The sequence below is a fragment of the Eriocheir sinensis genome, chromosome 34 (genome assembly GCF_024679095.1).
Source record: "Eriocheir sinensis breed Jianghai 21 chromosome 34, ASM2467909v1, whole genome shotgun sequence".
In the NCBI taxonomy this organism is placed as follows: domain Eukaryota; kingdom Metazoa; phylum Arthropoda; class Malacostraca; order Decapoda; family Varunidae; genus Eriocheir; species Eriocheir sinensis.
Window position 1 is genome coordinate 14429930 of NC_066542.1, and position 25291 is coordinate 14455220.

The 25291-nt window shown below is 42.7% G+C and overlaps 1 protein-coding gene and 1 long non-coding RNA gene across 6 annotated transcripts in view; one reads left to right on the forward strand and one right to left on the reverse strand.

Moving 5' to 3' along the window:
* LOC127007123 (uncharacterized) overlaps window positions 1-18773 on the forward strand; it is a 30642-nt gene extending 11869 nt beyond the window's left edge. For both annotated transcript variants that reach the window (XR_007760075.1, XR_007760074.1), the window contains exons 4-7: window positions 2629-2783; window positions 16877-17120; window positions 17379-17534; window positions 18636-18773. This is a non-coding gene — a long non-coding RNA (uncharacterized LOC127007123). The remainder of the gene's footprint in view (window positions 1-2628; window positions 2784-16876; window positions 17121-17378; window positions 17535-18635) is intronic.
* LOC127007119 (rab GTPase-activating protein 1-like) overlaps window positions 11691-25291 on the reverse strand; it is a 31966-nt gene continuing 18365 nt past the window's right edge. For all 4 annotated transcript variants that reach the window (XM_050877750.1, XM_050877749.1, XM_050877752.1 and 1 more), the window contains 5 exons: window positions 22707-22858; window positions 20711-20815; window positions 19374-19529; window positions 18619-18798; window positions 11691-17114 (listed from right to left, as the gene is read on the reverse strand). In XM_050877750.1, the coding sequence (XP_050733707.1) occupies window positions 16863-17114; window positions 18619-18798; window positions 19374-19529; window positions 20711-20815; window positions 22707-22858 (845 nt within the window). In that variant the 3' untranslated portion in view covers window positions 11691-16862. The remainder of the gene's footprint in view (window positions 17115-18618; window positions 18799-19373; window positions 19530-20710; window positions 20816-22706; window positions 22859-25291) is intronic.

Sequence of the window (25291 nt, forward strand, 5' to 3'; positions counted from 1 at the left end):
TATTGGCAATTTTAGACTCTTTTATTCATATAACTGCTTACGCATTCCTGTTTTTATATCTTCAAGTCCCTACCATTCTCCGCACTAGCTTTCAGGGTACAAAAAAAGGGTCTAACGTAATTTGTTCATAATTTTTCTCAACTACGTTTTAAGTCTCATCCTTGTCTCTGTATCTCCAAAGTTCATGCCCTCGTTGTAGTAACTCTCAGGCTGCAATAACTAACAGTAACGTCATTTTTTCATACTTTTTTCACTCATGTTCTGTATCTCTTAAGTCCATTCCCTTCCACCCCCACCCCCCTTCCCTCCTTCCCAAACACACCAACAGCGACCTCCTCCAGACTAACGAAGAAGGATGCGTGATATCTTTTTTCTTGTAGTTACTCATCGATGTCCCAATGTCCTCCACGCCCATTCTTCGATCCCTTCCCTCCTCTCACCCCACACCACACACCCTGATAACCAAGTAGCAACCTTCAAACTGTCACAAGGATCTATGACGTCATTTCCTCGATTAATATAACACTTCCCCGAGTATTCGTATTTTACACGAAGAAACCAGTTCACGGACAAACCAAAAGAATGTCAGTATGAAAGTATCCTTCGCGACCCTTTCAGATTTTGACCCGCTTCGCTTCAGAATGAGAAAACGATAAGGAAAATATTGTTTGCATGGTTCAGGGAAAGGAAAATAAGATCAAGCATACATTTAATGACTCAAAATTAAGATCTAGTCCTTAAAAACCTGTCAGTGGCTCAATCCGTGGCTCTCAGTAATGTCCATGTACGCGGTGGCTCACTACTTACTGGGGGCCCTTGCAAGACTCCGTGGCTCCCTTCGTTCCTTCGTATTTACTGACGCAGAAGAAGGAGTTTTTTTTTATGAGACAGGAAAGGAGGCAGCTCAAGGGCATGAACAAAGAGAAGAGAAAAAGTCCGCGTGTAATGCGTGTTTGATCAGCGTCAGGTACTTGGATTCCGAGCTCTTATTTAACAAAGCAACCATAATTCGTGTTTACCGTCAGGTGAGAGAGAGAGAGAGAGAGAGAGAGAGAGAGAGAGAGAGAGAGAGAGAGAGTGAGAGTGCTTTGTCACCTTGTCAGTACGCCACACCTCCTTCAAACAATCCTCATTTATAAACAAACACAGTAGACCGTTGATATTCAAAGCAGAAGATTGGATAAATAGGACCATTAGTAAGGATTGCAGGAAGGAGGAGGAAGACGGGGCAAGGAGCGGGAGGAGGAGGAGGAGGAATGGAGGAGGAGGAGGAGGAGGGACAGCAGTGAGGGGAAGGGGGGAGGGGTTGAGTAAACAAGGAAGGGAGGAGAGCGTGGTACAGAGGGGGAGGGGAGGAAGAAGTGTACACAGCGGGAGACACGAGAGGGAAAGGGGGGAGGGGAGAGGAGGGGAGAGGGTTGGGAAGGGGAAGGGGAGGAGAGGGGAAAGGGATGGGGAGGGGGAAGAGGAAGGGGAAGGGGAGGGTAAGGGTTGGGAGGGGGAGAGGAAAGGGAAGGGGAGGGGAAGGGTTGGGGGGCCTCCTTGCTATGGTCCAAAAATGCCGGACATGGGGTTTTCCTTGTATGTGTGTGTGTGTGTGTGTGTGTGTGTGTGTGTGTGTGTGTGTGTGTATGTTTGTGTGGTCTTTCCTATATTTTTATCTAGTTTTAATCGGTTATAAGGATTCAAACTCGTAATGCTTCGTCGCAAACATTTATTTTATTATTTCTGAAGTTATACATATTTCTTATACATACTTCTCTACCTTTACCATACACGACGGTCACCTATTGTAAAGGGACCATTAGAATAGCTATATTTCCTTATTTTTTGGCATATTTTCTTCACCTTTGTGCCTGTTCTACCTGATTTTCAAATGGCTTACGTAGATTTATTTACGTTTACTCTTCCCCTGACACAGATTTGCATCCTAAACGTGTCACACCTGTTATTTCCTTTCTCTTTGTTGGTATTTTCTTTCTTGATAACCTCGATTTCTCAGACGGGGAACCCAACATGTAGCAGCCGTGTGATCCTCCTCAGATCTCTCATTTATTCTCGTTTCTTTATCGTGTTATTTAGACATATAAACAAATGCTAGCTTCCGTTATTCTACAGTCGTATAGACTTATTATACTTTATTCTTACTTTATAGGGTATACAGTTGTGAGCTTAGTGTTATCTCTCACGCAACCCCTTTTTTTCTGATAAGGAGATTTTTCACTTCCTGGTTTAGTGTCCTGATTAGCTCTTCCGCTGTTCCCGATCTTACTGACACGAGTTATCCACTGATTTGAGACTTTTAGGTAGTGCTGAACATCACGTGAGTTCTAGTTCTTACAGGAATACCCCATGATATCCTTATTCCGATTGGCTTCATATGTAATAATTCTGAATGTATGTATTATTTGGTACGTTGTAGTTTTCCTTTCCCGTTAAAAGTAGTGTCTCCTTCGATTGCTTATGATGTCTCCTTCTTAAAGCTCCATTAAATCTGTTGTTTTGGTGAGTTTAATAGTTTTCGTAGCTAAGTATAAATTTCTCCACCTGTCTCACTACTACATTTTCCTCTTATGTTACGTTAGACTTACAAAACCCAGAGCATTATAGAGCTATGAATGTTTACAGGAAAGGCCGCGGACTGATTACTGATGGAACAGGAAACATTAATACATGACTCGCTGCTGCCTGGACCAAGATCGTAACATGTCCTCATTCTGGAAGCTGTGTGTCCGCTCCGTCCTGCTCAGTCCGGCCGCTACAATATAGAAGCTGACGTTGAAGTAAGTCATGCAGTGTCTTCCCACCTTAATTAAAACCTCACTCACTGTTGACAGATTTCTTATGTTCTAATCTTTCCTTTTCCTCCTTTCCCACCACCTTTTTTTTTTCTCCTCGTCTTTCTCCTCCTCCTCTGTTCTCTTTCCTTTTCTTTATATTCACTCTATTTCTCACCCATGTTCCTGTATCTTTGTCTCATCCTTGTCTCACTCTTATCTCATCCTTGTCTCTCTGTCTTCCTTGCCTCGCTATCTTCCTTCTCAATAGTAACCTTCAGACTATTAAAAAAAAAGGATCTGTAACGATAGTTCTTTCATACTCTTTCTCACCTACGTTCCGGCACAACAATCTTACAGGTGATAGACTAAGATTTTTATGTGAACTTTCGTATTTAATCTTCTCACAATGCTTTCGATATGGCTTTTCGTGGCTAGCTAACTCATGTTCTTTAGGGCGACTTCTATATTACCTTAAAATGACTACCAAGGAAAGAGTCTCGTGCATTTATAGTTTTGGTTATTTTTTGCTTATTGGTTGTTATTATTGAGTTGAATTTATGGTTTATTTAGCGTTGCGTCTTCTTCGAGTGGGGACAGTTTCTGGCTTACAATTCCTCGCTCTCGTCCTTGGTCTTGGTCTTGGAAATCCTCGTGTACTGTGACATGGAGAGTGTGTTATGGTTCTTTGGGTTCAGCATCACCCTCCTCCTCCTCCTCCCCCTCCCTTGACTCCCAGCTTCCGCCTCTCCTCTCGTCCACGTCCTCGTCTTCACTAATCATCATAATTATAAATGTGGTGAACAGGATGATGGATGAGTGTGTTACTTTGCCCTTCCGATTTTTATTCTTCTCTTGTCCCGCCTTCCTTTCCTCCTCCTCCTCCTCCTTCTTTGTGTTTTCTCTATCCACTTATTTTTCCTCTCTTATCCGATTCTTCTCTTCTCCCTCTTTCATTTCGACCTCCTCCTCCTCCTTCTTTGTGTTTTCTCTATCCACTTCTTTTTCCTCTCTTATCTGATTCTTCTCTTCTCCCTCTTTCCTTTCGTCCTCCTCCTCCTCCTTCTGTGTGTTTCCTCCATCCACTTCTTTCTCCTCTCCTCATCTCTTTTCTTATTATCTGTCTGTCTCTTACTTTCTTTACTGCTATTTCCTCGCTTTTCCCTTATCTCCTTTTTTTACTTCTTCGCCTCTTTTCCTTATCATCGTTATTGCTCTTTTTTCATATCCCTTCCTTCTCCTTTCATCTACCTCTTACCCTCTTTTTGTTTCCCTCTTCCCATTCTTCTTCCTCTTCCTATCCAAGCTCTTCCTCCTCCTCCTCTTCCTCTCCCAGACCCTCTTTATTCACTCTTCCTTCAAGTCATCTACTCCTTTCCCTCCTCCTCCTCCTTCCTGCAGTAAGTAAAGAAAAGGATCTTGGAATCACTATATCAAGCGATTTAAAGCCCGGTCAGCATTGTTCAGAGGTAGTTAAAACTGCAAACAAATTGGTTGGCTTCATCGGACGAGTCTTTAATAATAAATCGGGAAAAGTAATATTAAAACTATAATTCGTTGGTTCGACCCCGTCTAGAGAACTGTGTACAGTTTTGGTCTCCCTACTACAGAAAAGACATAGAAAAGTTGGGACGGGTTCAATGAAGAGTAACAAAGATGATTTCTAGGTTGATAAATTTATCGTATGAGCAAAGACTTAAAGAAGTAAATTTATTCAGCCTATCAAAACGAAGAATGCGAGGCGATCTAATAGAAATGTTTAAAATGTTTAAAGGATTCAGTGATATTAATGCGGAAGATTACTTTACAATTGATCGATCAAGTAGAACAAGAAGAAATCACAATTTGAAGATAGGTGGTAAAAGATTATCGTCGTACGAAGCTAAACACTTCTTCTTCAATCGAGTTGTTAATGTTTGGAACTCTACCCAGTGATGTCGTTGATAGTACAACAGTTACGGCCTTCAAGAATAGATTAGACAAGTATTTTGAATCCAACCAGCAACTAAGATATTACTCATTGTCGTAATAACGTTAAGTTCTTTCGAATACTGGTGTCCTTGTCCGTTTTTATCGCCCGATTAGTGGTTCCTCTTTCTTACATAATTTCCATGCAGTTTTTCCATGCTGCGTGGTTCTTTGTCCATTCCTGCCAGCTTTGTTGTTATGAATGGTATATCATCTGACTGGCGAGATGTCAAAAGCGGTGTTCCACAGGGGTCGGTGTTGGGACCTGTTCTGTTTTTAGTGTACGTAAATGACATTGACGAGGGGCTATCGTGTAAAATATCGAAATTTGCCGACGACACAAAACTAGCCAGCAGAGTCACTACGACAATACAGTAGATAAAGAACACTTCCAAGCTGATCTCGAACGTTTAAGTAGTTGGGCACGAACATGGCAAATGGATTTCAATATTGAAAAGTGCAAGGTTATGCATATCGGAATCAACAACGATCGTATTCATTATCAAATTAACGGAGTGCGACTTTCTGAAGCCAGCAAAGAAAAAGATCTTGGAGTAATAATTTCGAACGATCTTACACCGAGTTAACTTTGCACAGAAGTAGTAAAAACTGCCAACAAACTGATCGGATTTATTGGTCGTACATTTGAACATAAATCAGAAAAAGTAATATTGACACTGTACAATTCGTTAGTTCACCCACATCTTGAGTATTGCGTTCAGTTTTGGTCTCCCTATTACAGAAAAGATATAGATAAACTCGAGAGGGTGCAGCGTCGAGCTACTAAAATGATCCCTAGACTGCGAAACAAACCGTACGAAGACAGACTTAAAGAACTGAACTTATTTAGCTTATCACAGCGCAGGCTAAGAGGTGACCTTATAGAAGTGTTTAAAATTTTCAAGGGATTCGATAACGTTAATGTTCATGATTACGTTACAGTCTCTCAATCAAGTGTAACAAGAAATAATGGATACAAAATAACGAGGAAGCGTTTCAGCTCAAATGAATCAAAACACTCCTCCTTCAACCGTGTCATCAGTGTATGGAATGGTTTGCCTCAAAACGTCGTCGAAAGCGAAACTCTTTGCACGTTCAAAAACCGACTAGACAAATATTTAGAAGCTAACCCGAACATCCGCTATTTTGCTCCGGTCTAACAGAAAGTAGTGTTAGCTTAGTTGTCGTGTATGATCTTCCTTCTGTCCATGTAAAATTCCATTGTAGTTTTTCTATACTACATGATATTCTTCCTTTTCATACCAGCCTCGGCTGGAGGGACTAGTGGGAGGGGAGGAGCCTTCACCTTTGCTGTCCTGTGTCTCTGCGCAGATTAGAGTAGATGGCAGCTACAACAAACAGCCTAGTTAGGACCAAGAGGTCTGTTGATGTTTGCTTTTCCTTTGTACTCCTTTGCACTCTTCCTCCTCCTCCTCCTCCTCCTCCTCCTCCTCCTCCTCCTCCTCCTCCTCCTCCTCCTCTCCCTCTCCCCCTCTTCCTCTCCTCGCTATTCCTCTCCTCCACTTCCTCTCCTCCTCCTCCTCCTCACCATCCTCTTCCTCCTCCTCCCCCTCCTCCTCCCCCTCCTCTTCCTCCTCCTCCTCCTACCGGATCTGATTTCCTCCTTGTTTACGCCTCTTCGTCTTTTTATTCGCATCCGGGACACTGCAGGGAAATGTGTGTTGTGTGTGTGTGTGTGTGTGTGTGTGTGTGTGTGTGTGTGTGTGTCATTTAAAGATATTAGTATAGTATTTTTTTCCATACCATCGTTGTTGTTGCTTTTTTATCCTCTCCTCTCCCTTCCCTCCCACCATCCAGCCGTCTTCCCTTCTGTTCATGCTAATCTCTTTTCGCTCGTCTTCCAGTCTCTTCCTTTCCATTCATTCATTCATCCACTCACTCACTCATGCTACGTTTCCTCTGCCTCATCTGCATTAATGGTTAGCTTGATTCATCCTTATTATCATACCCTTCTTTTCCTTACCTATGTTTCCTTTCCTGTGCTCCTTTCCTCTCCACCCTTTCACTTTATCATACCCTCCTTTCCCCTACCTGTTTTTCCTTTCATCTGCTCCTTTCCCCTACCTATTTTTCCTTTCATCTGCTCCTTTCCCCTACCTATTTTTCCTTTCATCTGCTCCTTTCCCCTACCTATTTTTCCTTTCCTTTGCTCCTTTCCTCTCCACGCTTTCACTCGTTTCTCCTTCATTTTCTGTTCATTTATTCTTTTCCATGTCTAATTTTTTTTCTTATCCTGTTCTTTCTTTTCAATCTTATCTCCAGTCCTCACGTTGCTCCATCCATCCTCCTCATGAGCCACTCCTACCCATGCACCCTCAAGTCTTTCTTCAGGTAATAGCACGAGGAGTCCTACGTCCTCTGCACGCCCTTCAGCTCCTTCACACACTCCTTCACATCCTGGAGGCTGCTCGTGCGGCGTGAGGGGAGCGTTTGGAGGGGGTAGGGGGCGAGGCGCGGCTAAGTGTGGGAAGATACAGGGATGAGGAGGAAGAAGGGACGGTGGAGGGGGACGCGTGCAGTGGGAAGCCAGTTGTACAATATCCGTATTCTTCTTTATCATCTTTATCTTTTTTACGTAATGATGATTTTGTCTGAGATTGAGTGTTTTGTGTGTGAGGGGGAGGGGGCTAGTGTGGGGGGGGGGGTATGGGTGTGGGTGTGAGTGTGGGTGCTGGTGTGGGTGCTGGTGTGGGTGCTGGTGGATGTGTGCGTGTGCGATTCAGGGCACGGGAGTCAGTCCACATGAATCAGCCGTAAATCGTGTGTGTGTGTTCATGAGTGCGTGTCTTCGTCTGCAGTCACATCATCTCCACATTTTGACGGCTTACACACAGGACAGCTTAAATAATTTTCTGTATATAACATCACTAAGTTATGTTTTCGAGTCAGGAATAACAACTATTTTTTTCCCATTTCGATAAATTTTGTGCAACGGACAACAACTTAGGGCAATTTTATGTTCATATTAAAACTGCACTACCTACTCAAGAATACCCAAGTGGTGGGGAGGCGGTGGCTGAGTGGTTAGCGTGCCGGCACCGCGTCCTCCTGAGTTCGAGTCCTGCCCGCCGCCACAGCTGGGATTTTTCAGTCACCGCCGAGTGGCCTAAGACTACCCACATGCTGTCCTGAAGACCGCCTGCCAACCCAGACTCTTGATTCTCTCTCTAAAAAGGAGGCTCCAAGATGAGCTCCGGGGGGGGCAGCATGAGCCAAGCAAGATGGAGAGCGCCCACTATAAACACTTGCCTGTGTGCAACGGGCTGGGGCCGACGATCAGGCACCACCAAGAAAGCCAACCAGCGCCAAAGGCCGAAACGTAATAAAATAACTGCAGAAGCTTGGGAAGGTGGCGATCCTGATGTGATTTTGTCTCTACGCCGCGGGTGGGGCTCATTCTTATCTATCACAGTTCAAAGGTCAAAGAGACGGAACCAAGCCCGGAGGTCACGCGAGGATGAGTGTGCCGCCGAGCCTCGACTAAAATAGAACGCGGAAATGTTTGTATGGAGGGAGAATCAGGCTTACGATTCCCGATTATGAAATTCTCGGTAACTGGCTTAAGGTTACCTCAGGGTGGAGTCCGGGCGCGTCCAAGGCCTACCAGGTGCCCTACCGGTGTGTGTGTGTGTGGTGGTGGGGGGGGGGGGCTGTGAACAGTTCATGGACTCTGCTGAGGGTCGGGTAGGGCGTTCCTGACTCAGCTGAATGGCATTCCATGAAAGAAACATCACTTTCCAACAACCTTGTATGGCATTTCTTTTATTTAAAGGTAACGTGTAAGGAAGAACCCGTAACGATGTCGTAATCGAATAATGAAATTCCACATTGGTCTGTTTTGTAAGCGTTAAAGAAATGAAGCAGAATATTTATTACATTTCACTGTACCGAAAAATAAAGTACGGTACAGTTAGATTAATAACGGAGATAAACACACAATATTACGTTTGCAAGACATACAGCACCGTTTCCGTACCCCGTGATATCTGGCAAACTATAGATATCCGGAATTTCTATCAAACACGAAAGAATGAGCATTTCGAGCCGAGGATCCTCAGGTTCGCAACGATGCTCACCACCACCACCCGACGAGGAGGGTTAATGTTACGACGCATACTCTTCCTAAAATGTAACCTGCTCTTTCATTCAAGTCATTACTATTTTACGGTTTATATCATGGGCGATAAAAGTAGGTATACGGGAAACGCGTCAACCCTTGGAGAATAAGTTATAAGTTGAAGCGTTTTATGTTCTTACGAGAAGTTAAAAAATTTAGTGAGTGGCGGGTTGTGAGGTTGGTCCCGCCGCGGGCCTGCGTGGAGCCGGGGTGAGGGAGCGAACCCCTGCGGCGGGCGGGTGCTGGCTCTCACGATCTCTTTTCATCCCTCTTTTCCTCGCAAGGGGAGAGGGGGAGCCTGGAGTGTGTGTGTGTGTGTGTGTGTGTGTGTGTGTGTCGTAGACAGATAGCCATACAAAGACATAACTATCCCCATAAGTCTCAAGACAATCCGCCAAGGTCACAATTGCCTCCGTCGCGCCTGCCGTCCCAGTCGTGCCCTCAGCCACCACCAGTCATTAGGCACACACACACACACACACACACACACACACACACACACGGAGTCACGGCCGCGCCCACTCCAGCCCGAAGGAGAGGGAAAGTCTGAGATGAGTAGCTATAATGATTTTAAAAAGTTGCAGAATCAAATACCACCGAAAGTTAGGAATCATATGATCTAATCAGTGCGTCTGCCTTTAGAATCTGCCGTAAATGAACAACGAAAAATGAGTCTCTTCAGTAGCGGATTTTTATTTCTAGGTAGTTGCAATCATAATATTTTTTTTTACGAATTTAATGTATCACAAGGCCTTCCAGTCAAGTATCACGGGTTTAACAGTTCACAATAGGCCTAATTGGGCTAATCTCAAGTGTTAGCTATCTTTAATCCCTCCTGCGAGATGTTATGTAACAGAGAGAGAGAGAGAGAGAGAGAGAGAGAGATTGTGCTGCAGGGGGTCATGGAGGATGAGGAACAGGAGGAGGAGAGGAGGAGGGATGGAAGGACGGGGAGGGAGTGCAACACGCCGCGCCTTTCATGTCGAGCCCAGCCAGCGTTGTGTCGACTCTGTATTAACAAAGGGCGATTGGTTAATGAGTGACGCGCGCATGTAATGACACAAAAAATGCCTCGCCTCGTGCCGCTCCCTCAAGGTTTCCGAGAAGGCGCTGAAGGTAATTATTCGAACGTTGGTCAATAGACGTTTCCGGCAAAGCTTTTTCCCCTCTCTCTCTCTTTACCTCTCTCTCCTTCCCTTTCTCCCCTTTCCTCTCGCTCCTTCCTTCTCTCCCCTTCCCTCTCTCTCCTTCTAACGTGTTCCTTCTCTCCACCTTCTCCCCTCTCACCTCCCAGCCTTTCCCCGACCCCTCAGTTTACGTAATGGAGGGATTCTTGTGCTTCTTCCTCCCCCTCCTTCTCCTCCTCCTCTTCCTCTCCTCTTATTTTTCTTCTTCAATATGATACTACTTATTTTTTTCTACGTATATCTTATCTTCAATCTACATGTTTTCCTATTCCTCCTCCTGGTCTCTTCTTCCTCCTCATACGATTCTTCTTTCCCCCCCTCCTCCTCCTCCTCCTCCCTCTTCCTTTCTTTCACCATCCTCCACTGCACTGCACCAAAGTTTTCTTCACCAACGTTGTAATACAAGAATGGAAGAAGCTCAGTGGTACAGTGCAGCACGATTGACTCATTAAAAAAGAAGTTCGACCGACACTTCCCTCGTTAATATTTACTAAGGTAGAAATGCAAAATCTTGGTGGCATTTTATTAACAATAGGCTATAATTTCACTTTGGTTTAAGTCCCTCCTCCTTCCTTTCGCGTCCTTCCGTTGCCTGTTTCTCTTCTCCATACGTTATCCTCAAGTCACCTCTCTCACCCATCATCCCTACAAGCTTCTTAATCTTCAAGATGATTTCGCATTTTTTTCTTTTTCTTCTCTTCCGGTTTCTTCTTCCATCTCGTTAGCCCTCTCCCTCCTCCTCCTCGTTTTCTTCCTACCCACATTGTTACTCCTCGTCCTTTCTTTCGTTGTTTTCATGCTGAATATATATATTTTTGACCACTGTTATCGCCACCATCTTTTCCTTTCTCTCCTCCTCTTTGTCCTCATATTTATCGTCTTCCTCTTCTTCGTGCCTTTGTAGCTCCGGGATCACGACCCGTATTTGAGAGAGAGAGAGAGAGAGAGAGAGAGAGAGAGAGAGAGAGAGAGAGAGAGAGAGAGAGAGAGTGGGTGGGTGTGTGTGTCGATAACGCTTCGAAACAGGTGAGAGCCTCGAAGGGCCGTGGGAGAGGCTTCGAGAGAGTTCGGGACTAAAGAAGCTGCAGGAGAGAGAGAGAGAGAGAGAGAGAGAGAGAGAGAGAGAGAGAGAGAGATTCAGTGTAGGGGTCGTGCGTGAGATGGTGGGGGCAAGAGGTTGGGGAGAGTTGGGGGTTGAGGGTGTTGGGAACGAAGAGTTGTAAGGCGAAGGAGAGTTGTACTGGCTGGAGGAGGAGGGAGGAACACTGCAATTAGCGTTCGTGATTAATGGATTTGTCTTGCTTATTGAATGTGATAATTACCGTGTGTGTGTGTGTGTGCACCCACCGCTTCCTTGTTGACGCACGTTAGTCATTATCTTCGTAATCATCACCATAATTACCATACTCATAAGGGTCCGTGATAAAAGCGAAGGCTGCTACATGGTTTCCTTTCTGCTTTCCTACACACACATCCTATCCTGTCTGCATTTAAATATCGTGCTCACCTGCTTCCCTTTTTCTCCTTCGTTTGGTGCAGCATTCTCCACATCCAGTAAGCAGTGTTAGTGGAGAACCATCATTTTATTGTTTAGTTTAGTTGGGAAAGTTAGAGCCAGGGTGTTTGTTATGATGTATTTGGTGTAGAGGTACAGAAGGGCAGTATCACAAGTGTTGCCATCGGAGGGAAGTGGGACTGTGACTTGTATATCGTACTGAACATAACTTACATCTAGTCATTGACCTAACAAGCATTTGCAGCACAGACCTTCTCATTCATCCTCATTAGAGATAATTTGTATTTACAGAAACCAACAAACATACAGCCGATGCATGCATACACTGATTTACATGAAATATGTATGAATGCATAACTAAAAAAAATGGAATTGAGTATGAGCATAATATTCCTTCTCTATAATATTTACATAACTTAGAGAAACATATGGTGACCGATTCCTACCATGAGTGAGTGGTGCTAGAATAGAGAACTTTCTTGCAAGTCTTCCTGTTAGCTGAGGGTCAGGTTAGCTAGCCAGGTGTGTCTCCATCCCTGAACTAGGCGGAATGTAGCCCTGCTGGGGTCATAAGAAAGCCTGACCTCTCCACTCAAGAAGCTGGCCATGGCACAAACCCACGCCCTTGCAGACATGAGCCAAGAACTCTCAACACAGCCACCCAACATCTCTTCATAACAGGAATATGCGCCTTGTCGGTGCAGAAACCCATAAATATTTGTGACATACCTTGCTCCATATTAAAAAATTATACATAGTATGTATGAAAACTACAAACACGTTTTAGATACTTGCTGGCAAAAATCACATTTTTATCTTTTTGCCTTATTTAAAGCACATGTACAATTTTTGTTATTGTTTTCCTTGAAGGGGGTTTCAGGCATCTCGGTTTGTTCATTTAATGGCAAGAAAAAATAAAAAGAAAACAAAAAACACTCAGCAACTGAGTAAGAAAGGCAAGGTGGAATATGAGGGAGGCATCACCTGGGAGGTGAGGTTATTAAGCATTGTTTATATGCAGCCAGGTGAAATAGTTTGCTAAAGTACCTAAAAGTATGCCAACTAGCATCTAAAACAGCTTTTATATTTCAAAATAATGTAGATTTCTGCTTATAAAATAGGATAGTCTTCCTTGATATAGGAATAAATTATTACTTTTTAATTAAGCTGAAAATTTCCTAAGACTGATGAATAATTCATTTACATACAAGGAAATGGCTACAGTTATGTTTGACCTAAACCCCATATCTGAAGGACCCCTGCGAGTCCTGCTGTTGAATAGGAAAAAGAAATTAAAGACTTATAAAGCAGAACTAAAAAATAAATGTGTATAAAGAATAAGGAAACAATATAAATCTTGTATACCCCAAAAAGCTCATCAGCATAGCTTATGCTTTTTATCACCTATTTTCACTAACACTATATTATCTTCATATACATAATAATCTTCATAATGATTATAACTTCAGTAAATATAACATCTGCTAAACCTGTATAAGAGAATAATAAATATAATTACAACACAAGAGGGACAATGTCACAGACCAACATAATACATAACATTAAGTAGAATTTGCCTCAAGAGCTTGGTGATGCTTGCCGCCCACTTGTCATGATTCTGGAAAACAGGCCGAATGAGATGCATAATAATCAGCCTTTCATGTTACACACAATCTATCCACACAATCTACCATCCTTTGGGGCCGCTTTTAACTCAACTCCTCGGGTAATTCTTCTTTTTCTTCTCATTTAATGTCCTTATTTTCCCTTGTGGGGTTGGACGGGCTATGAGTCTTGCCTACTTGATGATCGTAAAAGTGGGAGTGACTCTTAGCTTGTCCAATCCCATTAGGGAATATAAGGATGCAGGTCATTCCCTTCCCTCTTAAAATACCTCTAAAATAAAACACTGAGGATTTTTTGTTCAAGGGCGCTTAGGCTGATCTAAACATGTGACTCGTATGCCTTTTCCAGCATCATGACCACTTTCTTTTGGGGTTCACATCTCTGGTTACCACCTCCATTCCCTCTCTCAGTCCAGCCCCGAGTAAAGGCTGAAGGGACTACACAACTCTAAACATAATGAGGCACAGTATTATCACAAAAAATAAATTATACAATAAAACACTAATGAATTCTGTATGTACATAGATGAGCCAATTCAAATGAAAGATAGATATTATTAACTCAAGTATAACAGTGTGAGCCCTGACAGGTGGTACCAGTGGCATGATTAAGTCCACCTTGGGGCGCCACACATACTCTACATCTCCACTGTCTTTTAACCTATTTATTAGTCTTTTTGTCCAGCTGTCGGAAGTCCTCTTGCTTGTCTCCAGCCCTGTCTCATCTCACATATATTGAATTAACCTTGATTTATGGGCTGTGCTTTACTTAAGATTTATTTTGGCATGAAAGAATATCCCTTAGACTTTAATATATTTCCTGCAGCGAGCCGAGAAGGGGATTATTTAGGCTCCAGTGTCACGAGAGAGCTTCCAACAGTCATGGAGAAAACGACTTAACATTTAGTATATTTAGAAATTGCTTCTAAATAACTTGCAAGTAATTAAATATATTTCCTTTCTAAATTATTCTCTTAGATACATGTGTGAATGTGGTGTAGTAAGTACTTGCATTGTTTACTGCCGGACAGTCAGGATGAACATACACTCTCTGACTCTCTCTCTCTCTCTCTCTCTCTCTCTCTCTCACACACACACACACACACACACACACACACACACACACACACACACATTCAATACATTCAATCATTCATCCATGGGAGAATATAGACGATTATAATGCACATTCATGTAAGCTTCTTTTTTCTTTACAAATGCCTCTTGTGTGCAGTAAATACAAGGTAGTAACTTGTAATAAATAAAGTTGATTAATTTCTGATTATACACCTATATACAGCAAACTCCCGGAATACTCATTATGTTTCATGAGCTTGAAATAAAGCACATAATATTACATGTATAACAACAGAGCCAATGCAGAACTATGGATGACAGCAGACGTGAGTTAAGAATATGATGGCAAGAATTTCCTTAATTTACTTTCCACACTGCAACAAAGAAAGTGGTGAATAAGAATGACTATTTTGGATCTCTTCATCATAAAAAAAAAATAATAATAATAATGTTGATCTCCTTTCTGTATTTCCTTACAGACTGCAGTTAGGGAAAATGTCTTAAATTTACTTGTGGACAAATTATGTGGTACAGTAATTAAATCTACATTTCTGCATCCACATATCAAAAGCTAGAGGGACTGAGATCTTCATTTTCCGTTAGACACTGAAATTGAAACCATTTTTATAATTTCATTGAATACAACTTTCATATTTTCATAACGCATATTTTCCTTCAAAAATGTTCTCTTAAAAATATTTGCTTGCATCCTTTATCTGTGCCCAACAGCCACATCCTGCTGGCTAGCTGGTCATTATAAAAGTACTGGAATATAACCAGCAAGGCTAATTCTACACAGTGGCAAACATAACAACAGAAATTTACTACTTAAGACATATATGCAACACAATGAAAGCCATTGACTGTCTGACCCTGTTTATCCTGTACTTAGCTTTGGGTGCACGGTTTTGGGTATGTGTGGGTTTAAATTCTATGGAAGTCTTTCTCTTTCCATAAGTGTTCCATATTTATTCACTTTGTCATTTTAGATTCTTGTCCATACAGGGTTTGTGTACACTGTTTCAAGCTTGTAAGTTGTAATGGACTCAGTCTTTCACCTCATCAGGGAATACTCATGTCAATAACTACATCCTCCTCACTTCTCTTTATTCATCTTGTTTCAGTGCCCTCTTACTCCTTTCATTTAAGTGCCTCACCGTTCTAGTATTTCCTCTCCCATTTAACGAGTGCTACATTTTTTTTCTTTGTCATTCCTGCACCTCCTTATTCCTACTCCCATGCCTGTACCCTTTCACTCCCATCAGCCTGTAGTCCCAGTACCTCCTCATTTCCCTTTTTCTGTCAGAGCTTTTCCACTACCCTTGACTCCTAGCTCCTCACTCTGAACTCATGCTGCAAACCTCTTTTGGATGTCACCTATCATGCATATGTCTGAGTACTATTATAGGTGGACAACTGCTAGAAGCCATCCCTACCATCCCTTATTTCCCTTCTCCTGCCACTTGGACTGCAGTAAAGCTCCAGATGAATTTACAGCGTAACAATCAGATAAAATGTCATATCTCAGTGCAATATAAACTGTCTTTTTCCCTTAATAAAAATATTCACTTTGCACTAATGAGATTATTTGTAAGTACTTCAGCATGATTTTTTTTAGGTTTGTGTGCATCCCAGGCGCATAAACATTGAGAATAAGTAGTTTTGAAAACAAACATGCATGTATGATTGCACACACACGTGTACACACACTTGAGTCCTCTTACAAACACCCATACAAGCACACATGCACATGCACACATACATGCATGAATATGAGTACACACACACACACACACACACACACACACACACACACACACACACACACACACACAAATCAATTTTGTTGGTGGTAGTGATGAGTGCACAAAAGCAAGTGTAGTAGTAAGTGTCAACAGCAGCAGGAATAGTAGTAGCAATAGCTAATAAAGTTTGTGAGTGAGTTTAGTGTTAAGGCTGGAGGAGGCAGGGTGTTTTTCTATTGGTCAAGCCCTGGAATGGATGGACAAAGTCATAAAATTGTCCTAGAGACCAAATATTACTTCTAGGTTCCGAAGATCATTTTCATAGTTCATGGCACTGTCTTGGAACTCCATCATGAGGATGGCCATGACTGGAGTCTCCTTACTTCCCAGACAGACACTACAATGCCATTCTGTCATCTACTCCTTTCAATCCCACAGTTCTTTTCCTGGACCTTCTTTGTTTCTCAGCCTTTCTGCACACATTCAGCAAGCCAGGACAGTCAAGGGAGTGTATCACATGCACGAGGTACTGGGATGTACTGTTATAGTAACAACATTTACAGCCTTCACCACAGTCATTTTTGGAATGTTACTTTTGTTTTCACAATGCTCATTCTCTGATTTTTGCTTCTACTGACACACTAAATATATTCCTATGACAACTCTGGGTGCAAGAATACTGCTAAAATCAACTCTTCATCTCTGCTATTTCTAAAAGACACTTCACACATTCACTAACTTTTTCCTGCTTAGCCAACCTTCAAAACATTCACACATTTGTCAACTTTCTGAAGTATATGATGTTGCGGAGGATGAGTAAAGGCATGTTCTATATCTTTTCAGAGTTACTGTCTTTACTGATCTGACGCTGAACACTGACGTTTGCTGCCGAGGCACTGGATGCAGCTACAGCAGTGGTGGAGGCTGCAGTGGTAGAAGTTGTAGAGGAAGTGAAGGAGGGAGAGGATGAGGAGCCAGTGCGTTCCTTCAGGGAGGATATGGACGTAAGGGTCTTTTGGAACCAAGTGTTCTTGGTGGCCTGAAGCTCCCTCACAGCAGTGGCCAGCTGGTGTGTCAAGTCCTGAAGGTAAGGAAGGAGTTGAATTATAGCTAAAATGGAACAAGATCATGGAATTTTACAGAAAAAAAACCTAAAACATATTTGGTCTCTAAAGGAGTAAATATATTAACAAATGGTTAAGTTAGGGGCATACGCTGAAGGTGCATGTTGCCTCAGTGCTCATCTCTGCTACATTGGCCATAGAGCCTGTGGTGGGTAGCAACATATTTCCCTGGGACACAGAATAAGTATGACACATGGATTACCACAGTTTTCCTTCCTCAGGTGCCCATATATCGACCTGGGAAGGCGGTGGCTGAGGTTAATGTCTCACCCGCCGCTACAAGCTGACAATATTCAGTCATTGCCGAGTAGCCCAAATGCTGTCCTGATGACCACCGATCAACCTGGACTATAGCAAAACTCTCTCAAGAGGATCAGGTGAAGCTCCAGGGGGTAGCAATAGCCAGCAAGAAGGTGACATTACACTTGCCTGTGCCACCAATGGGCTGGGGGTGACCAGCAGACCCCATGAAGAAAGTCTACCAGTGCTTTAGGCCAAACGTAACCCTCCTTTCCCCCCAAAAGAGAGGATGAACAGCAGACTGAGCTGTACGCTGATTGCTCGAGCCGGGATTCGAACCAGCCCCACAGATACGTAACTAGGCATACAAACCTTTTCACCATGGAGACATATGAATACAGGTAGTCCTTGAGTTATGATGTATGTGACTTACAACTGCTCGCACTTATGACCAGGCCAATAATATTAGTAATGCTTGGTTAAGTAATGACATTTCATATGTCCCGCTGGGGGTACAGTGGCTGTTTGTATACACACTGTTCCCGTGCCTTCTACCTCCCCCTACCCCGCCACTGTCCTCCTGCACTGGCCTTACCCCAGCCAGGCTGGGGTAAGGCAGGAGGGAATAAGGGTGGGTGAGCTGAGCCATCCCACCCACACTTCCCCCTCAGTTTCCTCGGGAACTCGAACTACTCATGCTACAGCCACTACTGTAAGCTGAGCCAAGGCACAAGCTTTCTCTTCATTATTAAGCTTACATCATTCTATGTCAGCAACCCTAAGAAGTAGCAAGGACCAAAATAGCTTAAGTGGAATGAGCAAGGGGTGCAATAAAGAAGACCGCAGCATATCCGCTCAGATCAAAAGCTCCGTGAGCACCGAGTGTTCAATACATTTTCCTCTCTCTACAGGCCAGCTACCAAATGTATAAGCCTTTCTGCCAATGAGGTGGTAACAATGTATATGTAAAGTACACACACAAAAGCACGTTAGATTTTTCTTGCATTTTTTATATGCAGATTTCTTTTGCGGGCACATGTAATGGGAATTCCCTGTATAGAGTGCCTAGCATTAAAAGAAAAATGACAAATTAATAAATAATAATAATAAATCACAAATAATTAAGTGTACAGCTATTTAAGATTAGAAAAGGTTCAAAAGAATAAAACTAAAATTGTTGCATTTGTTCCACTAGTGAATAAGATATAGAAGACAACTCACCTGGTTCTTACACTCAGATTCCACAAGGGCCAGTTTGGTCTTGGCCAGCTCCAGCTCCAGCTCCCGCACCTGCTGCTGCAGCCGGGTGACTGCTGGGGACTCCTCCAGCCCCACCTCGGTTGGGGGTCCACACACGGGGGAGAGCAAGGCACTGCACTTCTCACAGGAAGCCACCTTAGCCTGCCAAGCACCACTCCATCACTTACAGCACAACAACTACTCAAACTATTCTTTTGAAATTTATTGGTTAGAATCATTTATATAGAACAAAAATAGCAGTAGAGTACCCCCTCATTATTGAGATTTTTTTAAGATGGTTTTGATTATAGACGGGTTTTATCAAGACACCTCTCCATCCAAAATTGACCTCTCTTTTGGCCACTATACTTTTCACTTTGCAGGAGCAACAGTTAGCGGGCTTTTTTTATACATTTTCTTTCTGTTGCCCTTGAGTTGCTTTGGGCTGTAAAAAAAGTTTATGAACTTTACAGAGCCCTCTTCACCATCCAGGGAACCCTTGGGATATGGATTTGTATGAAGTGTGTAGAAGCTATGGAGAAAATTGTCAAGAGGATTTCTAATGTGCCATAAATATTAAGTTCAGAAAGGGATTGCAGTACAGATATATATGAAACATTCTTTTATGGCATCAGAGGCCAAAAATATTCAGTTTAGAAAGGGAATGCATGGCAGCTTTATATCAAACAAAAGCTTGGGAGTGCAGCATCAGTGGTTGGAAGAATAATGAGACTAACCTTGTACATGTTGATGGTACTTGCATTAGCCGCCTGCTCCTTGTCCAGCCTCTCGGACAGCTGGGAGCAGATGTTCTTGTAGTCAGCGATGATGGCAGTCTTGCTCTGGGTTTCAACATCTCCCTTTTCCACTTCCCTCTTAAGCAGCTCCTTGACCTGTAAGACAACATGCATTCCTCTTACAAAATACTTCATTACAGCTTTATGGAAGTATGGAAGGTGAGGTGAGGGAAAGAATAGTGAAGGCCAGACAGGTAGTAGGTGCATTGGAGAGTCATGAGAGGAAGAAGAGTGAGCATGGCAGTAAAGAGGGGCATAAGGAACAGTATTATCCTGCCAACTAAGTCACATGTATCAGAGATGTGGGCATGGAATGCAGCACAGCAATTGAGAATACATGTAGTGGAAATGAGTTATATAAGAGATGTATGTAGTATTTCAGGATGGGATAGAGAAAGTAATTAAAGTGTGCATGAGAGGTTTGGTATGGGAGTGATAATGAAGAGAGTGGATTGTGGATGATTGAATGGGTGAAGTGTGGTATGCTGAGATGGTTTGGACATGTGATGAGAATGAATTTGTGAAGAGTGTATGAGGGAAGAATTGAGGGAGGGGGTGTCAAGGAAAGACCACCTGTAAATTGGATCAATAGGGTGAGCCAGTACTGAAGTGAGAGAGTTGGAAGTAGCAGGACTGAGAGTGCCGAGAGGGAATGCCAGAACATGGAGAGATGGAGACACTTCTGCCGTAGCCATCCCCTCCAGGGAAGTTCCTGTGAGAGAGCAGGGTGTCGGAGGTATAGATTGATAGTGTTAGTGTAATAAATTTTCTGTGTTGGATAAAGGCTAAGGATGAAATGTGGGAAAAAATCATTTTTCCCAATATTCAACACTCTTTGTCTGATGTCAGTGTACTCCATCCTGCTCTGGCAGATTCTCTTTACTTCATCTCTCCACCTGGTCATCTGTCAACCCTACCCTCTACAATTCTTGGGTTGAGTCTTTGCTACATTGGTTGTCCTTTTTTATCAGTTCTAGGCATATGATCTTCCTATATCAATATCTTATTCTTAATGATCATAAAAGTATCATTAACCTTTGTTTGTTTCCTAACCCAAATGTTATAGAAAGCGATTTTTTTCTTCATTCCTCAGTGCTCTTCTTAACCTTCTTCCAAATCCCTTCCATCTTCATCTTTCTAACATTATAGTTGCCTTCAGTCTCCTCGTCTTCTGATCATTAATAAGCGTCAAGTGTGCCACTCCCTTCTTACAGTGTAATGTCTGCCACCTTGACTGCCCCAAGCCTGTGATCACTACTGAACACCAACAGACTTACCTGATTGGCCTCCAGGAGGAGGCGCTTCTTCTCCTCCTCCGCGTCAGAGAGCACTGTGTTCAGGTTCACCACTTCCTTCCCAAGAGAGTCACACTTGTCCTCAAGCTGTAAAAAAATGCTTGGTCAATATGAGACTCGTCTAGCTTCCTCCTTCCCCAGTTCATACTTGTCTTTCACTCTTCCGTTAGTTAAAACTGGCTACCATTCTCCTACTTCCTTTTCTTATCAATCCATCCAGCGTCTTTAATCTTGTCCTAGCTGAAGTTGTACTGAGGAGTGAATATTGTTGCAATTTATATTGTATAAAAGACTCAACAAGTATAAAGCATTTTCAACTCCTTCTATCACTGTGCCTGTTCTTTTGGTCTTTCCATGTTTTAAATATCAGTCTTTTAAAGATGTCTTGAGGAATCCTACCCCGTACTGGTAAAAGATGATTTCTGAACTGCTCCCTCCTCAAGCTAAAAATGAATATATATAACATTATAGTTACTTTCCATACTTAGACAAGTTGAATTAAGCCAGCCAGTATTTGAACTGCTTAACCCTTTCATTGCTAAACGCTTGCAGTGAGCGTTAGGCGTATTTGCTGGTGGTGCTAAACGCTCGCTGCGAGCTCCAGCCGCACTCAAATCTCCCGCGTATGAGTGTTCCAACACTATTTCTCACAACACAGGATTGCCAATTGAGTGGGTTCTTCACCAAATTTGGTGGAAAATCAGCCCAGCGTGGCAAATCCACGGACGAGTAACTGGTGGGTGTTCTTGCCCAATATAGCGGCATTTTTGCATAGCTTCACCTATCACCTGACTGATTCTTTGACCAAATAGTTGTAAATATTGCAGCTGGCAATACTACCTTGCCAGAACCTCGAGGAAAGATGTCCGCAGTTCCCTCAATATGGCTGATCATCGCGCACGCACTGAGGTAAGTGTTAACATTCAACACTCCCTGAACGTGCATGTACGTTCGCAGGAGAGGCATACATAACCGACTCCTATAGATGTGGACCTCCTCTTTCCAATAGTGTTTTTGGTTTTTAGCTGTGATGAATAGTTTTTGAGATACAGAGGTTAAAAGAGACCCCCCATTGGGATGCCTGACTGCGCCCGAGGGGATAGTCTCGTCTCGCACCACGCGCAAGGAAAGGGTTAAGAGGCATCTGCTGCTACCTCGCCCATGCAGAGGCAACATAGCAGTCAGTATAAGCTGCTTCAGTAGGTGGGCATTACAGTTAACATGGACCATCCTAACAAGGTCAAGATCTTTGCACATCTGACTATGCAAAGTTTGATCCCCCATGTATATAATTAACTATGTAACACTACACACAGTTATCATGCATCACACAACTACCATGCATTACCATACACTGTGTTAATGTAAATGCTAATAGTAATGAGAAAAATAAAAATAAAGACTAAAACACAATTCAACATCTATAAACAAGTATTCAGATTCTACATTTAAAGGGAAACAAACCACGGTGACAATCACAAGGGTTATGCAATGGCAGGAGTAAGACATTGCCATCCACACACAACACGCACCCAGTTTGGCATCAACACTCAGATAACCTATTTTATGTTTTATCTGCCAGAAATCACCTGAGAAATTTAATCCTGAATATTCCAAGTTCAAACAAAACTATTGTAAAACGCTTTTTCATCTTAATTAATGACACGACAGAGAAGGGAGACCCACAGCAGCCACACATACAAAACATAAAAAAGCAAGCAAGTGCACATCAGAGAAAAAGGAATGTCTGATCACGAACCATTAAACACACCAAAGAAGATTCACTCCCACCACAGCTCTTATTTAAGCTTACACTCTCCTCAAATACCTGACCCCAAGACCCTTCACGACAACACAGCCATTCACTAAAAAATAGCACATAAGCATAAACACAAACACAGACCCAAAACATAACCCCCTACAATGTCCCACCACCCAATATCCCTCTTTTTCTACCCCTTCCCCTCCTCCTGTGTACCTGATCCATGCCCTTTCTCATGGTAATCTTGCTGTTCACCAGTTCCTGAGCAAGGTCATCATTCTCCCTCTCCAGCCTCATCTTGTCCTCCAGCAGACGCCTGTTCTCCCTCTCCAGACGCATCACTGGATCTTCCTGCAGAGCCTCTTGTTCTGTTGTGGTGGGCATGGGGCTGAGGTTAGGAGCAGGGAAGGAAGGGGAGGACTTTTCCACCCCCAGAAAACTTCACTGGTAAGGAAGCTTTTAACAGGGTGGAGGGGGAGTGTACTCTTCAATTCTTCAATGGTAATAATGTTCCCTCAGATAGAAAGACAAGGACAAGAGATCAAAGAAATAAGCAACCTTCACCTCTTAATAAAGCCCCTTGCGTATACTACTACTACAGCAAATCCCTTTAAGCCTGAACTATAGTCAAACCATTTCAAATAGTCCGTTGAGGTGTTGGCTTCCGCGGGTCCTTTCCTCCACCACTCTGCTCTGCCACACAGTCCCAACACCTATCTCTTCCTCTCATATGTTAGCTATAGGTAACATATGAGAGAAAAAATAGGTGTTGGGACTGTGTTGTAGAGGAGAGGGGAGGAAAGGACCCACAGAAGCCAACACCTCAACGGACTATTTGAACTGGCTTCACTATAACACATTACTGATGGTGTTATTTATGTCTTATTAACTAGCTGCATATTAAATCATGTTATTAGGAAGGCATAGAATACACAAATATTGATTGAGACTGAGAAAAAGAAAGAGATTAATATGGGTGGATGGGTGAAAAATCATGGACCTAAAACCAAACCAAACCAAAATCAAAACCAAACCAAACTGTTATAATGAGTTAGATCAATGAAATTTCACTTGGGAACATAACCCATTTGTAAAGCAGAAGTTGCCTGTGCCCTGAAACATCTGGTTACTGAAACAAATATATGAAATGAATCAATCAACCTTTCACATGAGACTTTCTTTAGACTTCCCTATTACAGAAGAGCTAAAAAATTAATAAATCACATGAATTACTCTTAGATTCCACTCACTCTTCCTCCTCAACCACATCGTGCTCTTGTATCCCACAATCTAACGCTGCAGATGCTAGGGTGTGGGAGGGAGGGTGGGGCTGAGTACTAAAGAAGGGAGTATGAGTAAAGAGAATGGGAATTGGAGTGAGGTAAAGGAAGAAACAGAGGCTGAGACTGCATGTAGGAAGGCAGGGGAAGGTATGAAGTAAAGTGTGAGAGGAGAAGGACCCAGGTTGAGGTGAAAAGAGGTAGAAGGGAGGACTGGGCTGATTAAGGGAAAGAATAGGGTGCTGCAGACATAGGGGAGTGTATGTAACAAGTTAAGACAGAAGCAGACATAGGGGTGTGTATGTAACAAGTTAATAGGAGGTGAGGGAAGGGAAAGATGAATACTAAGGCATGGGCTAGGGAGAGACAGTGGCAAGGGGGTGTGTGGTGAGTAAAGCAGTGAAAGAAATGAGCAGATGAAAGGATGGGAGGAAGAATTCTTATCAAATGTCAAACAGATGCTGAGAACTTCATATATTCCCATCCTAATAAATAGCCATAGATTAGAGTGTGAATCCAATATCAAGAGTTTAATGAAATGATCCTATACTGTGCAAATTGTAACTTTCATAATAACTGATGAAGCCCTATGCTAATAAACAAAATAAGGGCTTTGGAATGGAGAAGCTGGCAACTCTTCCTGTGGTTTTCTTATCAGACTCATAAACAATACACAACAGATGCAAACACCCCAGCTAGATACAACTGCACTCCAGCAACCCACAGAGCTTGACCACATCCCACACTTACGCTCCCTCTCCTACCCCCACTAGACTACATGAAGCCATGATATATATAAATAACTTGACCTATACAAGCTATTATAATACTTTCATCCCCTCTTATTTTCTCTCAATCCAGCATGAAAACTCACTCTGCCTGCCTGCACAACACTCAACCCTTACCTTCTCCTTATTCCACGTGTCATTTTCCTTCTTCACTCCACACACACACACAAAAAAAAAAGAGAAGAAAAAAATGATCTCATACTCATTTCTCCGAAGCTGCAGCAACTACACAACATTTTCCAAACAAGTAACATCTATATCTTACACCTTCCCTCCCTCCCTCCATTGTAGCAACTCACTGGCATTCATAATCCTTTTAATAATCCTTCAAACCAAGGCTCAGTCACACCTCACTCCTTGCCACCTGCACTTAACGTTCTTTCCTTCCTCACTCTGTGTTTACCAATGCATGCTACTCTTGCCCTCTCATTGGTAAGAGTGTCTGTGCCTGTTGCCTGCTGTGTATGTCATTTACCACTACAGTGATTGAACTTATTACTTCACACATAAAAGTACAGTACCCTAAAGTGATAATAACAGGTGTCAGGTTTTACTGATATTTGCCTAATGTTCTAATTCTTTGTGCAAGACTTTAGCAGGTCAATTACTCTACCTCATAGTGATATGTTGTGCTACAAAAACTACAGGTGTTGTGGAGTGCATAAACTATCCTTCTGAGAGGCTGAATAAAATTGTAATACCTGTGCATGACTAATATCAACAAATATCTGCT